Here is an 18,227-nt window from a genome sequence, read left to right on the forward strand (position 1 = left end):
GTTGTGACAGAACTTCGTCTGCTGTTTGTATGCAAATTTATGCTGATTTTATATTCAAATTTATTCAGAATGATCTCTTTCCTGTGTTGTTTTGGGTCTTCTCAGAATCCATGGTTATTCATGGAAATAGATTTTGAATGTTTCAGTAACCAACCGACTTTATCAAAAAAATGTACAAAAAAAAAAAAATTGGTTTTATTGATCTGTGGACTAATCTTTTAGGTATACAAACAAATGTAGTACGTGTGTTTGCTATTAGAAATAAATACTGATAGTGTCAAAGACTTGTTACTAGGGAGGTTATATATAATATCACTTTTTTGTGGAAAAATAAATTGTAATGCGATGGTTTTTAGTATTTTTAGACAAAATTTTTAGACAAAATTTTGATTCTTGACTTGAAAATAAATAGAGAATGTAGATTTAATTTCTTATCATAACTTAAACTTTCATGTTTTTTAAAAAGCATTTTTCGTATTTTCTGTAATTTTTTTGGCATATTAGAACTTTGTTTAGACTAAAATTAGAAAGGTGCTAACTTGTGGCTTGACATTCATATTTTGTGAAAAAACAACCTGTAAATTGAAAATATTTTACAAGTAGTGTTGGAGTGTTGAAGGTTCATTGGAAAGTATCTGATGGTATACAACAAGTAGGGCCCCATCACAGTCGTCGTTATCTTACTGTATTACAACAGATCAAAATACAATCTTGACATTTTTTCACATATGTACATTTGTATGAGTCGTCGTGAAGGGGTTTATGTGCTGTCTGTTCAACGATGGATTTGTTTTTGTCATATTTCTGGCTTAGAGCCATGACATTATGACATTGGTCCTGTGGACGTGAGCAGTTCCTTTGTGAAGTGAAGCTATGAATATAGTCTACAATCTGTTGGCTGTCTGTCGTTATTGTGAGTGCTTATATAATGGCAGATTTGTCATGTTAAAAGAAAATTTTTGTTTTTTAATATACTTTGCCATTCATATTAAATCCTTTACTACCATTCATACACACAAAAAATGTATATATGTGAATAAAAACTGTTGACAGACTGGAATCTGTAATCTTTCCAAGCTATGGACAATACAAAAGAAATTCCAGATTATGTAATTCTGGAACTTTTTGTGGAAATCAGTTGATAACCCAAATTTTGAAATCATACAGTTCAGAGAGGAGTGCAAGTTGATATAGATTGGGCAGGGAAGTTCTTTGCATTGAAGAAGTATATATAATGCATAGACTAGGTCCTATACAGTATCATTACCATTTACACCTCCACTCACATAGACTAGTTCCTATATAGTATCGTTACCATTTACACCTCCACACATAGTCTAGTTCCTATACAGTATCATTACCATTTACACCTCCACTCACATAGTCTAGTTCCTATACAGTGTTGTTACCATTTACACCTCCACTCACAGTCTAGTTCCTATACAGTATCGTTACCATTTTAACACCTCCACTCACATAGTCTAGTTCCTATACAGTATCGTTACCATTTTAACACCTCCACTCACATAGTCTAGTTCCTATACAGTATCATTACAATGTACACCTCCACACACAGTCTAGTTCCTATACAGTATCGTTACCATTTACACCTTCACTCACATAGTCTAGTTCCTATACAGTATCGTTACCATTTTAACACCTCCACTCACATAGTCTAGTTCCTATACAGTATCATTACAATGTACACCTCCACACACAGTCTAGTTCCTATACAGTATCGTTACCATTTACACCTTCATTCACATAGTCTAGTTCCTATACAGTATCGTTACCATTTTAACACCTCCACTCACATAGTCTAGTTCCTATACAGTATCGTTACCATTTACACCTCCACTCACAGTCTAGTTCTATACAGTATCATTACAATTTATACCTCCACTCACAGTCTAGTTCCTATACAGTATCATTACAATGTACACCTCCACACACAGTCTAGTTCCTATACAGTATCGTTACCATTTACACCTTCACTCACATAGTCTAGTTCCTATACAGTATCGTTACCATTTTAACACCTCCACTCACATAGTCTAGTTCCTATACAGTATCATTACAATGTACACCTCCACACACAGTCTAGTTCCTATACAGTATCGTTACCATTTACACCTTCATTCACATAGTCTAGTTCCTATACAGTATCGTTACCATTTTAACACCTCCACTCACATAGTCTAGTTCCTATACAGTATCGTTACCATTTACACCTCCACTCACAGTCTAGTTCTATACAGTATCATTACAATTTATACCTCCACTCACAGTCTAGTTACTATACGGTATCATTACAATGTACACCTCCACACACAGTCTAGTTCCTATACAGTATCGTTACCATTTACACCTCCACACACCGTCTAGTTCCTATGCAGTATCGTTACCATTTACACCTCCACTCACATAGTCTAGTTCCTATACAGTATCGTTACCATTTACACCTCCACTCACATAGTCTAGTTCTTATACAGTATCATTACAATGTACACCTCCACACACAGTCTAGTTCCTATACAGTATCGTTACCATTTACACCTCCACTCACATAGTCTAGTTCCTATACAGTATCATTACCATTTACACCTCCACTCACATAGTCTAGATCCTATACGGTATCATTACGATTTACACCTCCACTCACAGTCTAGTTTCTATACAGTATCATTACAATGTACACCTCCACACAGTCTAGTTCCTATACAGTATCATTACCATTTACACCTTCACTCACATAGTCTAGTTCCTATACAGTATCATTACCATTTACACCTCCACTTACAGTCTAGTTCCTTTACTGTTACAGTATCATTACCATTTACACCTCCACTCACATAGTCTAGTTCCTATACAGTATCGTTACCAAGTCTAGTTCCTATACAGTATCGTTACCATTTACACCTCCACTCACATAGTCTAGTTCCTATACAGTATCGTTACCATTTACACCTCCACTCACATAGTCTAGTTCCTTTACAGTATCATTACCATTTACACCTCCACACACAGTCTAGTTCCTTTACAGTATCATTACCATTTACACCTCCATTCACATAGTCTAGTTCCTATACAGTATCGTTACCATTTACACATCCACTCACTATAGTCTAGTTCCTTTACAGTATCATTACAATTTACACCTCCACTCACAGTCTAGTTCCTATACAGTATCATTACCATTTACACCCACACTCATTTATTAATTTATTTTATTATTATTAGTTTAGTTAGAAACCACTTTGGCATCCCGACTATGTGGGGCATGGAATAGAGAATTATCATATCAGTGTTTGAAAGACTATGATGTGATTAACAAAACAATCAATAAAGTTGATGCATAAGACATGTATACACACTGTCACTCACATAAATACACGACTCCCATACATGTGCAGATCCCCACATATCCAATATACACACTGCTGCCCCTTTGTCGACATAGCTCCTTGCACATGCACATCCCCACATAGACACTGACATACTGACTCCCACAGAGATCCCTAAACACAAAGCCCTAACTAAACGCACATCCCTTCATAGACACTGACATACTGAGTCACAGAGATCCCTAAACACAAAGCCCCTAACTACACACATCCCCGCATAGACACTGACATACTGACTCCCACAGAGATCCCTAAACACAAAGCCCCTAACTACACACATCCCCACATAGACACTGACATACTGAGTCACAGAGATCCCTATAAACACAAAGCCCCAATCCCTACCACACACAGACACACCATTTCATTTCTATACAAGCCCATAAATGAAGGAAGAATTGATAAGAGGCATGTAAACAATGCTATCTATTCTCAGCACACAATAAAAGAAACTTGAGATGTTTTCAGCATACAGGCAGCCATTGCCAGTGGGATCTTCACTGGGTAAAAACATCCTACCATTGTTCAGATCTGACAATTTTGTGTTTATTCCACATTCCTAACTAACTGACCATTCATTGTACTTTTCCAAATATCACAAGGGGGAGAGGAGGGGAGAGAGGGAGGAATATTACGTCTGTCTATTTGATCAGGATGGTTCAATATTGTCAACTTGTTCAGATTGTGATTTAGATGAATGATTTCCAGAAATGATTTGTACAGTATACCTTGACATTGAGAATGTACTATATGGTAATGGTGGAAGGTGTTAGGATTCAATTGTTAGACAGAACCAAATCTATATCACAAGTTACTATCAGCCTGAAGCCAAATTTGGTATAAAGCACACTTGTCTCTATCAGTAAGACACTAACATCATTAAACCATTTATAGAGGTCTCAATCAATCTTAAATCACAGTGTCTGGTCATACTCTAAACTGCCATTTCTTCAAAAAAACAAAAAACAAAAACGTGTTCAAAAGATTAAGCTTATTAACTTATGTTATTATTATCCAAGATATTAATCACTTGTTTTGATAAATTTAAAATGAAATAAAAGCAAGACTGTCTCGACGTACATTAGAAAAGCAGGTTCAGTAAGTTGAAAAAAAGGACAAGTTGATACACATATTGAGTATGTTAAGGGTGCTCGTAATATTGTAGATCAGAAAGCCAGAAAGTAGTAGTTTAGGGGTGCTAGTTTAAGATGGTTGGTCTACAAGTTTCCTAATTATCAGATTTCAGACCACATTTCCCATAATGCACTATTCAAAGATGATGGGTTTGCAAGGTCTGAATTATTTACCACATTTCCCATAATGCATTTTTCAAGATGATGGGTTTGCAAGGTCTGAATTATTTACCACATTTCCCATAATGCACTATTCAAAATGATGGGTTTGCAAGTTCTAAATCATTTACCACATTTCCCACAATGTACTCTTCAAGATACTAGGTTTGTAAGTTGTGTATTTAAATGCAGTATCATCAGTCCTTTGTGTTGATGACTGAGACGTGAAATTTATGTTCAATATTTGGTGACAAAAAATGTGTACAGCAGTAAAACAAATTACTATATACTGGTTAGTATGCATATTCATGAATGAACCATATTTATTTTTTTTTTTTTTAAATATTTCTTTTTTATTTCATAAACAAAAACAATGAACAATTACATATAGTCAAACAATGAAATGAAAGTAATGAAGAAAAACTTGACATAAAAAAAAAAAAACAATTTAAAAATGAAAACAGATCCATATTAAAATAAAATGAAATATCTTTGTTTGTGTCCTCAGAAAGAGACTACTACTAAATGTAGAATGTGAATATTAAAAATATGGTCACATAATAATATGATTACAAATTAATCTGATTTCTAGCAAAATAAGGAAATATTAATATGCATCAGTATGCTGATCAAAGTGAAGTTTTCCAAAAACTTATATGGAAGTTGTTAGTAAACTTGAATTCTGAAAGCACTAGAAAGATGATTCCTAGGTTTAACCAGTATATATTACAATGTGTGTTAGTGCATCTGCTGAATTCTTGGAAAACGCGAAGGGCTGATATGCATAGCTAAACTATTTTTAGTTTGATAATGATGTACACTGTAGGGTATATATATCAACCTTACTGCAGAATGACATGAACGTGTGCTGACAACAAAGATTTATATGAGTAAGTAAATGACTGACAACCAATGTAATATTAGACCTGGAAATAAAATGTTAATGTTTGTGTGTTTGTTTATTTGTTATACGCTGAATGACCAAATCAAATAGAGGATTGGATAATATCAATGAATGATTTAAAAAAAAAACCCACAATAATTGTCATGTGCAGGGATGGAGTATTGTAGAAACTTTATTCAAAAAAACAGTTTATATGTGATTTCTATATCCATGGAGAATAGAAATGTAGAGAAATTGGGGAAGACCAGTTTTTAAAAAAAATAATGTTTTTATGCCAAATTTTTGTTAAATGGAAATCAATATAAAATTACAATTAAAGTCACAAAACTTGAAACAAAATGTAATCTGGCTCATGCTTGACAATGTCATAGTTTTCTTGCGCCAGACGATAAAATGTAGCAGTGTTTATAAGATTTGTTGAGTCAGACGATAAAATGTACCACTGTTGGTAAGATTTTGTTGAGCCAGACGATAAAATGTAGCACTGTTGGTAAGATTTGTTGAGCCAGACGATAAAATGTAGCACATTTGGTAAGATTTGTTGAGCCAGACGATAAAATGTAGCACTGTTGGTAAGATTTGTTGAGCCAGACGATAAAATGTAGCACATTTGGTAAGATTTGTTGAGCCAGACGATAAAATGTAGCACTGTTGGTAAGATTTGTTGAGCCAGACGATAAAATGTAGCACATTTGGTAAGATTTGTTGAGTCAGATGATAAAATGTAGCCCTGTTGGTAAGATTTGTTGAGTCAGATGATAAAATGTAGCACATTTGGTAAGATTTGTTGAGTCAGACGATAAAATGTAGCACATTTGGTAAGATTGGTTGAGTCAGATGATAAAATGTAGCACTGTTGATAAGATTTTTTGGAGCCAGATGATAAAATGTAGCAGTGTTAAATAACATATTTGTCGAGCCAGGTGACATTTTGTTTCAGGTTTCATTGTAACTATCAGACATATATATCACACTGTTATACAGAGTTGATATGTTCAACATTAATGATAATTTTAAACAAAGATAGCAAAATATTGTCCCTTATCCTATGCCATTGGAATTATTTCTGTTCCAATGAGCTAGAGTAAAGAATAACAAACAAACAAACAAACATGTAAATTAGGCACTTGTCCACTGGAAACTATCTGCCAGACAATTGACCTACATGTACAAAGCATGACCACTGAAAAAATATCATACTAGTAAAATTTAACTCTTTAAATTTGTCCTTTTTTGGTACGTCTCATCACTGGTATGCAAATTATGTCAACAGATGTGAATTTGGGTCAAAAATTTTATCTAAAATATTATATGATGGATGGGGTTGAAATTTGGTTGGGATATTTCTAGAAATGTTATTCTGCAGAATGATGTTCAAGATATATTTATAAAACTGGCCCTAGCAACCATGGTCATGCCATAGCAACAACCAATTGCCAATATAGTTTGCAAAGATAACATTAATTAAATTAAATGTTCTTTAAAAATATGTAAATATGCCTAGCAACAAGACCATGCCCATAGTAACCATCAAATGGTATATATTGCAAAGATACCAACAGGGATGGATAATAGGCAAATGGATATTAAACATGGACACATTTTTGCCCAGCAACAAGACAACACCCATAGCAACAGCAAAATGATGGTATGTATATGGCAATAACATAATAACATAGATTGTGTAAAATTGTATACATGTCATAATTTTCATAACGTAGTTCACACAAAATTTGATATTATATACATTAATAACAATGTATTCAGATTGCATAGGTCACCAGCCTTGAAGTATACAATGACTGAAACTCGATATTTTGAGCCAAAAATATTATCTCAAACATACATCTTAGTGTTGTGAATAATTCCTTAAAATGTCAAGAAGAATATTTTGTTGTTGACCAGCTACAGTTTCTAATAGTCTAGAGAAAGATATAATTTTTGAAAAATACAAAACATCTTTGATAAAAAAAGGATAGTTTTGAAAAGTTATATTAGTTGAGTTGAGTAATATTGCCAGACATTTCTATTGAAAGCATGTTTACTGTTGTAATCCGGTAATCGGTAAGTTGTAGCATACCTTGTAGATGGAAAAGTGTCCTTACATAAAGGAAAGCAACTTCAGTCTTTTCAAATAGTTTATGTCTTTGTATACTTATAGATGTATGCTTGAGAAGTTTATGAAAAGGTAGTTTTACAGCTATAGTATTATGAAGGGTTGAGGACTCTTTTTAGACACTGAAAAAGAAAACTAGAGACCCCAGGCATCTTTGTGTCTCTGGTATCACAGTGCCAAAGTTGTTGATGTTCCATAGAGAACTCATCGTTTCCAAGCAGTCATGGTATAGAAAAGGACAATTTTATGGACCTCTTCAAAAATACAAAGAAAATAGGGTCGTCTGTCGTAAGGAGCTTTGTGCAGACAGTTTTCATTTCTGTATAATGCTACAATTGAATTGAGAGACAATCAATGCTAACTTGAGTCACGTACGGTACGGTACAGCTGACATACGTAAGACATTTGGTCTTCAGCTTGTATTGTACGTAAACAATACTGTCTGGTACATTACAACCAGTTTTTTTGGCAAAGTGCCCAAGATCATTTTTCAACTGGAATTGTTGTTGAAGGAAATGCTGTGTTGAAGGTTAAGAGTATTTAGTTGGCCCTGATTTTGAGAGTAACAATTCAAGGCCAGGGATATTTATACTTTTATAGTTATCTAATACTAGGTAGGCAGGTAAACAATGCTACTGAGGCACTGGTTGCCCTTCAGTACAGATTTCAAGCCAGGATTATTTTGAGTAGAAATTCTTGTTTGCCTGTAAATTTACAACGGGAATATAACCGTATTTTTCGACTGAATCTAAGAATTAGTCTTTCTGTATAAATTAGCTTCAAAATTTTGATATAAAAATGATACTGTTAATAGTAAATGAAAAAATTAGTCTCACCAATTTTGGTATCAACTTGATTAATATACTTTACATTTGGAAAATGTACTACATAGAAGTACTTGCTAGAATGGTGTAGAAAGTTTTCATGTCACCATTTTCATTTAGAAAAATAGTTACTTGTTCAAGTTACATTTGTAACATTTTTTTGATTTACATGTTTATATATCTTTACAAATATTAATGGAATAAAGAAAAGGACTGGGTTATTTTTTTCTGAAAATGGTCACAGATGAATATGTCCACCCATACCAGCAACAATATTTTGTTGAAAATTTTGTCAGGCTTGGACCATAAATCGTCTCGTTTTTTACAACCAAAAAATATGTATGAGGTAATTGTAGACTGGCTGCAGAACTAGCCCCAATTTATTATTACATACACATGGAGAAATGGAACAAAACAAGTGTGTCACCACAGACAACAAAATAATCAAAAAAATTAGTTGTAGTAATGTATAGGGCTTTAAAATGAAGGCAGCTGATGCAAGTGTCGTTCATTTTGTATATTGTATACAACATTCTGTGGATAGAATTAACAGTACTTGGTAAGACTATAAAACTTCAAATTCATTGGACATTGAAATAAAATTTTATGAGAAAAACTGACATACATGTGCTCTGTTAAAAGTAGGCTGTTTGCTGAGCGCAAGGTTAAACCAGGACACGACATGTCATTCACCACAACTTATAGTTATCAAAGTAATGGATCAGCTTTCACAGTATGACTTTTGGTTTTATAGACCAACATGAAATAGTAGGAGGGCTTGTCAGCAACATCATTCTGAAGTAAATGAAACCCATTTCAGGGTTATAAACATTTTGTAAAATATTGTGGATGTGTGAGGGCCATATTACTATAATTATGGTTTACTAGTAAAACCTGTACTGTGGTTTGGATGGTTTACAGCCTGGTGGGGGCTGTGGGAAGTGAAGTGGAAGGGAGGGGAGGGTACATGGTTGGGTAGTGGATACAGGTGTAACCTGGTGGATATAAATCTACATTTCGGCCAGAAACTAGCGACCAAAATGTCTACATTTTTCCTGAAAATAGGAGTCAAAAGTCTCAGAAAAATTCGAAAATCGGCAACCTGGAAAGTATGTTTTCAAAATATTTCAGAAGAATTTGAAAACTGGCAATGAGTACTAGGCAAGTGACCAAAATATGATGTCAAAGTTCATACATGCTTTCAAAGACAGGTTGAAACCTTGCAGACGCAAGATATTTTTTTGAAGGTAATTTTGACTTTTATGTGAGAATTTGTTTAAAATAGCAGTGAAGGGTTCTATAAAGTAACTAAGGTCCCCAGCCATGACATGGGGTTCACAGTCTGTGAACTTCTTGTCATGGTTGGGGAGAGTAACGTTCTATAAAAGTACCTTATGTGCACGTGTTAACCCTATGCCATGACTAGGAGAGTTCTATAAAGTACCCTAGGTGTGTGAAACCCTTGTCATGACTGAAGAGAGTTCTATAAAGTACCCTAGGTGTGTTAACCCTATGCCATGACTAGGAGAGTTCTATAAAGTACCCTAGGTGTGTGAAACCCTTGTCATGACTGAAGAGAGTTCTATAAAGTACACTAGGTGTGTGAAACCCTTGTCATGACTGAAGAGCGTTCTATAAAGTACACTAGGTGTGTTAACCCTATGCCATGACTAGGAGAGTTCTATAAAGTACCCTAGGTGTGTTAACCCTATGCCATGACTAGGAGAGTTCTATAAAGTACCCTAGGTGTGTGAAACCCTTGTCATGACTGAAGAGAGTTCTATAAAGTACACTAGGTGTGTTAACCCTATGCCATGACTAGGAGAGTTCTATAAAGTACACTAGGTGTGTTAACCCTATGCCATGACTAGGAGAGTTCTATAAAGTACCCTAGGTGTGTGAAACCCTTGTCATGACTGAAGAGAGTTCTATAAAGTACACTAGGTGTGTTAACCCTATGCCATGACTAGGAGAGTTCTATAAAGTACCCTAGGTGTGTTAACCCTATGCCATGACTAGGAGAGTTCTATAAAGTACCCTAGGTGTGTTAACCCTATGCCATGACTAGGAGAGTTCTATAAAGTACCCTAGGTGTGTTAACCCTATGCCATGACTAGGAGAGTTCTATAAAGTACCCTAGGTGTGTTAACCCTATGCCATGACTAGGAGAGTTCTATAAAGTACCCTAGGTGTGTGAAACCCTTGTCGTGACTGAAGAGAGTTCTATAAAGTACCCTAGGTGTGTGAAACCCTTGTCATGACTGAAGAGAGTTCTATAAAGTACACTAGGTGTGTGAAACCCTTGTCATGACTGAAGAGAGTTCTATAAAGTACACTAGGTGTGTGAAACCCTTGTCATGACTGAAGAGAGTTCTATAAAGTACACTAGGTGTGTGAAACCCTTGTCATGACTGAAGAGAGTTCTATAAAGTACACTAGGTGTGTGAAACCCTTGTCATGACTGAAGAGAGTTCTGTAAAGTACCCTAGGTGTGTGAAACCCATGTCATGACTGAAGAGAGTTCTATAAAGTACCCTAGGTGTGTGAAACCCATGTCATGACTGGGGAGAGTTCTATAAAAGTACCTTTATGTACCTTACCTCTTGGCTGAGAAGGACTCAGTGATGTTAACAGCCCTGATATTAACAGCAAGCCTATGTAAATCACTGAACGAAAAAAGCAAAAAGTAGAATATTTTAAGGAAGCCATGAGTAAAGTTGATACATGGTATGTAGAATGATTCTGAAAATCCTGAGAAAGAATGGAAAATAGGGTTTGCTGGATTTGTATGACAATAGAATAAAATTTGAAAGACATGTTTTTTTTTTATTGAGTACTTATAGGTATTCATCAGTCTGGCTTTAATCTACTGTATCATACAGTATGTGATCCAGTTTGTTAGGCCTAACAAAAAAAATTGTGTGGTTCCGATTACGCTCAGTTATAGAATAGGTATTTTTTTTCATATGTGAGTGTCTAGTTCAGGTAGTTATGTTTTCCATTGTTTTCCATATGGTCTCTATGTTATTGGTTTCTACTCATCAGATGTACAGCCATTACAGATTGGAAGAATAGTTTTATTGTCTTTTTAAGTTGATGTCAATTTCCGCATCCACTATTTCTTGCAAGACTTTATAATTTTTGCGATTTTATCATTTTTTTGTCTTGAATACATAAAAACAAGTTTAGGGTCGGCGTGCAAAACAGGTGGGGTCGGGTAACCAGAACCAAACAATTTATTTAGACGTTATAAAGATACCAAAAGTGGTTTCGGTCAGCCACCTGTTAGAGGAAAATTCTTTTATCAAATCCCAACCTTTTTTTGTCCAGTTTCCATTTAATTTAGTCAATGTGTGGCACCACTCAATCACACAAAAGGGGAGAGCTATTTGAATTAAAAACTGATGTACTGTTAAGAGGGGTGATAAATAAATTGTTCAAAGGAAATATGCCTGGAAGCATGGTAAAAAATGGTTTTTAGTTCATCTGAACTCACAGCAAGGGCCGGCACTCTACATTTGACGTTTATCAATAACAATATTATGGGATATTTTAAATTCACCACTCCTAAACTTCTGAGCTCATTACATACCATGAAAGTAATTCATGAGGTTAGAATTAAAAAAATTAAGTCCTTCGTTATCTGAATAATGTAGATTTTGAAAGGCTCGTTGAAACTCTGCATTCTGTTTAAAGTGTTTTTGTAAAATAGAAAATGATTTGGGCTATACTGTAGTGACAATGTTGCATAATGCTGTTGTGGAACCGTGGTAACAGAAACAGAGTATGGAAAAATTGCCATCATTTTCCTATACAGTGTCCCATAATGGTGTAACAGTTGTGAAACCATGGTAACAGAAAGTAAAACTAGCATTGTGACTTCTACAAAGACATAATTTTCAGAAAATATCTTGAAGTGACAGTGTAAAATGTGATAAAAGATTACTCAAGTAACCCATTTGTTGTGAGATGAAGTGATGCTGTATTTCAGAATTATTTGGTCACAATGGACATTCAAGTGAAAAAAACCCCAGCTTTTCACTTTGTTACGTACCTGGTGATATTTCTACAAGAAACCTATACTCAAAACCCATGCATAAAAACAAATAAAAACCTTCTGATCAGTAAATCTCATTTAATACAAAGTTTGTTTATGACTGTGAACAATTTATATTTGCCAACACCAGGGGGCAGATTTTTGAGATCTTAATAATAGCATGACAGACACATCATCACAGCTGCTGTGTGAGTTCACTAAATAGTTACTTGTCTCTGTGTTACTTTCTTTACCAAATTGTTGATGATTTTTGCTTCATCACTTGTAATTACAAAATGTCATTCCTTGTGTAATCAAAATATGAATTCTATACATTGTGTGTGTAAAGGTTTGGTCTTGAACATTCTAAGACTAGTTTTGTTTGTTATTATCTATCATGTAAAGATACAATGTGTTATACAGAAGACTCAGGAAGCTGATATTGTACTTGTTAGTTACATATCATGTTATGTTAGTAATCATAAATAAATGCGTAACTTTGTGATATCCAGAAATGAAATGAACAATTGATAATCACAACTTCATGATATTTTTAATTACTTTCTTTTTCCTCATTTTCGTGCAAATTGTTCATGTTTAGTATCAAAATTATTATTTTGAAAAGGGTAATTTTGAAAGGATTGTGACTGTATGTATGTGTGTGTGTATGTGTGTGTATGTGTCTGTGTGTATGCATGTGCGTGCGTGCGTGTGTGTGTGTGTACATGTGTGTATGCATGTGTGTGCGTGCGTGCGTGTGTGTGTACATGAATGCGTGATTGCATGTGTGTGTGTGTGTGTGTGTGTGTGTGTGTGTGTGTGTGTGTGTGTGTGTGTACAATATGACCTGGTGCAATCTCACTAAAACCTGCAAGGCATACATTGATATTGATTGAGAAGTGCATTCTGTCTCCAAGCAGCTCTGATAATAATAAAGCATTGCAACCAGAGTATGCAGAATTAATGTTTGACATTTACCAAACTTTCAACAAAAAAAATGTAGTTTTTTCCCCGGGGGTTCGAGAATACCAATATTCTAGAATACCAATATTAGAGACATTCTAAGATCTTGTCAAATGTACAGTAAGCATTAATGTTGTACTGGTTTCAACTGGAATGTTTTATAACATAGTTGTCATAGATATTACTTTTATTAGGTCTTACTCATAATATTGTACACCATCAACAGTATTGAATCATGGGTAAACGTATCTGGGTAGCTGTACACACAATATGGTCAAATATAGACAGTCAAATTGATGCAACATGGCGGGTTTGCAAGTTCCTTATTGGTGTGTTAGTATCAAGTAATACTAGGTGAAACCATTTAGTAAACATAGTCATTGATAACAATGTCATAGTCAAGTAACTTTACTGTGATCGTCTTCTACGATCTCTCTCTCCACGTCTAGTCAAATGGACACATATTACAATGTAGCTAAATCTCCTGCTGGGAAAAGGGTGAACAGTGCATGTCAGTAGTAATCTGGCACACACTGACAGGCAGTTATAATTGGTTACTTTGTTCAGTTTACTACAATCTCAACTTCCAGTCATAAATAAGACTCGTGAGGACGCGATGACATCATCATGTTTATATCAACACTCCAAAAGCATTGAACTACTGCTGTTGGTGGTAAGAACGGAATGTCATGCTAGAAAAAGCCATTTGACTAGACGGTGGAGAGAGATCATAGGAAACAACCACATATAGTTACTAAACTACATCATAAAAGTCACAGACTGTACTTTTAAAACAGCCTTAAACTATGAAATACAGCAATTACAAGCCCAGAGTCAAAAAGAACACGGGCATGTGCTATTTTAGAATTACATTACCATGGCAACCATTAAAAAAAGTCAAAGTTCAGTCCAGCTAGTCAGTATTTAATCAAGTGAAAAGCTGTCGGTTGTTGAGATAATTTCTGCCAAAGTTTGTGTAACAAGAAAAACAAAATCGTCATTTTTGAGGAATTTTCCACTAGCGCGAGTGTAACAGCTGTAGTATTATTGTTGATTTAGTCAGCGCACAGCATATTGCAGTTGTAATGCTAGTTGAAGCTTCATGTTGCCTAGTACTATCAATTACATACATTTGAAAAATACATCATGACTGTGTACAAAGTAGTCAAATATGATACCATAGTTTGTGAAATATTCACATCTTGAAAAAAAATTGCGATATTCATGTAGTAATAGTTCAAGGTAGTAATAAGCATCTCCTTTCTTTTATATATCTCACTAATGTTCATTTTCAAACATTTTTTTTTTGCTGTTAGAACAAAAAGTTGAAGTGTTACTGAATTGTTTTATGTTTAGATTATACTATAGATGTATTTTATGAGTTATACCATTTACAATATGTTGAAGTTATGAATTTATGTTTAGACAACAAATAATGTGTATACATACAATATTTAATGTATTGATATACTTATCAAAAATGATAAATAATTACATATTAATAAACACAAAATGGTTACCAGGCATATTACAAGTTAATCGCTCTACATTCAACTCATATGTTCATTTTTTTCAAAATCATGTTTTTTGATCAATTTTTGAAGAGCAGTTCATTTTTTGTCGTTTATGTGTATGAGGAAGCCGTTAATGCATTTGTTAAAAAATAAATGACAGACTTTCAGTATATATGAAGTCTACCTATGGCGATTGAAAAAAATCTCACATAAAGTAAACGTTAGGGGGAGTCAATTTAACAAGTAGATCAACATTTTTACCATTGCTAGGTAGTCTCATAGTATATCCTGACCCCCTAAGTTTGATATAGTTGCATTCCTAGCCGGCCGCCAGACAGAAGATGTGAAAGAATTTGTTGTCATGAAAGTAGCCGGACAGGGACTCGATGACACTCCTCCCATGTATGACTGGTCGTATCAGCCGCTAACAATGTATGGTTTCTTTCCAGGTAATGCAGAACTTTCGGCAAGGTTGAATCAATTCTCGGAAAGCAATGGTTTTGGCTCGGATCGACCACCACGGCAAGGTATGTCCATAACGATGTGTGTACATACATACATACATATGTATGTACTAACGTATGTACGTATGTGTGTATGTGTGTGTGTGTGTAATGAACATGGTAGGATGAGAATAGTATTGCCTGTGAACAATAATCATAATGTTGAAATCTTGCCCCCATTTTTTAAAGTGAACAGTTAAGAGATATGTCGTCATTCACGCCATAGTGACATTTTAAAAGATGCAAACCATAGTACAAATAAATCTTCCTGAATCCGTGTCTAAGTGTAGCTTTTGTGCCATGCCAGTCACTCTTCACCGGTTGTGTATATAAAACAAGGAAGTTGAACAATAGAGGTTACGTTGACCGGCTGGAAAATCAGTTTAAAAATAATAGAAGTGAGGGCATACTTGGCTATCAATCAGACGCCTATTAATCTCCTTGTTGTAGGACACCAGAGACATACTACCCCATTGAAGCTTACAATTCTATGTTATACTTGGGTGAGCTGCGATTGTTGTTGTATTATGATTTGAGTCATTTTATTTTTTGAGAAACGGTGTCGGTCACGTATGGTTCAACGTCCATCGAAATGATTGAACAAAAATCTTACCAAATAAAATGTGGTCAACAAGAAGTGTGCTACTTCTTCACACTGGACAGTGTCCACAGTTTATAGAATATGATCCAAAGTTTTTCTAGAAGTTTATGTAGTTGTGTAATTTTTTCTAAAGTGTTATTTTTGAATAGTTAGTACGTAGGGCAAGGACAGGGGTGATAGTTTGTTTTCTAAACTTCCTTTGTGTCTGGTGTGTTTCAGTCAATATGGTTGGTATGAATGTCAATACTATATTGTGGATATATTGAGCTATTATTGGCTATAGTTATTCAGAAGTATATGTATTAATCATAAGTCCAGAATAAACTCACAATGTTAACATTAGACAGTGTGGTGGTGTGAACAATTTACCAATGTATTCAAAGTTAGTTACTTTGTGATTGTGTAAGTAAACAAAACATATGATTTAAATGCTGTGTTTTTTGGTTACTGAGGGGGTAAAATTTTGAAAGCGTGATGTGCATGTAAGTGTAATGTAAGCTTTCAGAATTCTTCATTACTGAGGGGGTAAAATCTTTCAGAATTGGGGGGGGGGGATCTTTCAGAATTCTTAGTTACGGGGGTAAAATCTTTCAGAATTGGGGGGGGGGGGGTAAAATCTTTCGAAATTCTTAATTACTGAGGGGGTAAAAACTTTCAGAATTGATGAGTAAAATCTTTTAGAATTCTTAATTACTGAAGGGTAAAATGTTTCAGAATTCTTATTATTGAGGGGGTAAAATCTTGCAAACGAGTCTGATACTACACCTGAACAGATGTTAGAAAAAGTACCTGTGGTAGAAAGCCTGCAGTGTTTCCTTTAGTTTACCTACTTTATACCCCATAAAAGAAACATTGTCGCATTATTTGGACTGATTCTACTTATCGCCAGTCTGCTGTCAAATTGAAATTGAAAAACTAATATTACCTTGTCATTTTATTTTCAATTTTATACAAATCATCAAGACAGTTGGCAACTGTAAAGTTGTTCTCAATAATTGTCAGTGTTTCTCAATCATTTTCAACAATTTTCAATTTTCTCAATCATTTTCAACAATTTTCCCAATAATTTTTAAACTTGAAGCTTTAGATGTACCAGTTTTTATTTGATGACTAAATCATTTTCTTAAAAACAAACAATTTACAAAGGAAAATTCTATTCATAAAGTTAAAGTGGCCATATGGATGAGAATTTGGTATTTATTTTGGATTTTTATTTGATAAAACAGCTTCACTATGTTTTTCTACTTGAAAAAATAAAACGAAAGAACACATACCAAGTCCATGTTCATAACTCAATACATTGCAAAAAGATGCAAAAAGTGTAAAAAGTTTGTTATTGTACGTACAATAACAAAAATTTTACACATTGTTTAGTGTTTTGCCGTTTATTGAGATGTGAACATGGACTTGGTATATGTTATTTCACATTATTTTTTCAAGTAGAAAAACATAGTGAAGCTGTTTTATCAAATAAAAATCCAAAATAAATACCAAATTCTCATCCATATGGCCACTTTAAAATATTTCTCATGATGAAATCCAAAATTTTTGCCAACATCTTATCAGGGGGTGTACTACAATGGCTTGTCACATTTGTACAGGTTTTGTATATAATTATTTGTATGATTTCTCTTGCAAGAAAAAAGTGTAAAAATGGTACCATTTATGTGATGATAACGTATATAGCTGTGATTGGGTTGTCGGTGGCCAAGTGGTTAAACCACTTGCGTCTTACCACTGCGGTTGGGGTTCGAACCCCATTCAGGGTTCGATTAAATTACCATGCATGCGGGTATTCCAGTTTCCTCCTGCATTAACACTGAACCCATGAGGGATGGCCCTCACTGGACTTCTTGGGAGACAAGTGTTTATATGCTTAAAGAACTATCCAGTATAAATGAAGATTATTATATATACCTTTAGGTATTTTAAATTTTGCAAAGTTTTAAAAATAATGAATTGGGAAGTACCAAATTACAAATTATAAAACCTCAGAATTTTTGCTCTTTTTACCTTTAAGTTTGTAAATTATTGTCGTTTTTTAGACTGAGAAAATATTGTAGGTTTGAG

General features: G+C 34.4%; 1 protein-coding gene across 3 annotated transcripts in view; it reads left to right on the top strand.

The window, feature by feature from the left end:
• The window catches only part of LOC144440865 (nuclear receptor subfamily 6 group A member 1-like), a 172,829-nt gene that overhangs the window by 64,169 nt on the left and 90,433 nt on the right, over nt 1–18,227 (top strand). For 2 of the 3 annotated variants that reach the window (XM_078130299.1, XM_078130298.1), the window contains exon 2: nt 15,503–15,580. In XM_078130299.1, the coding sequence (XP_077986425.1) occupies nt 15,503–15,580 (78 nt within the window). Of the gene's footprint in view, nt 1–15,388; nt 15,581–18,227 lie in introns of those variants that run through there. The other variant, XM_078130297.1, reaches the window with a different exon arrangement.

Source organism: Glandiceps talaboti, chromosome 10 (genome assembly GCF_964340395.1).
Source record: "Glandiceps talaboti chromosome 10, keGlaTala1.1, whole genome shotgun sequence".
NCBI lineage: Eukaryota > Metazoa > Hemichordata > Enteropneusta > Spengelidae > Glandiceps > Glandiceps talaboti.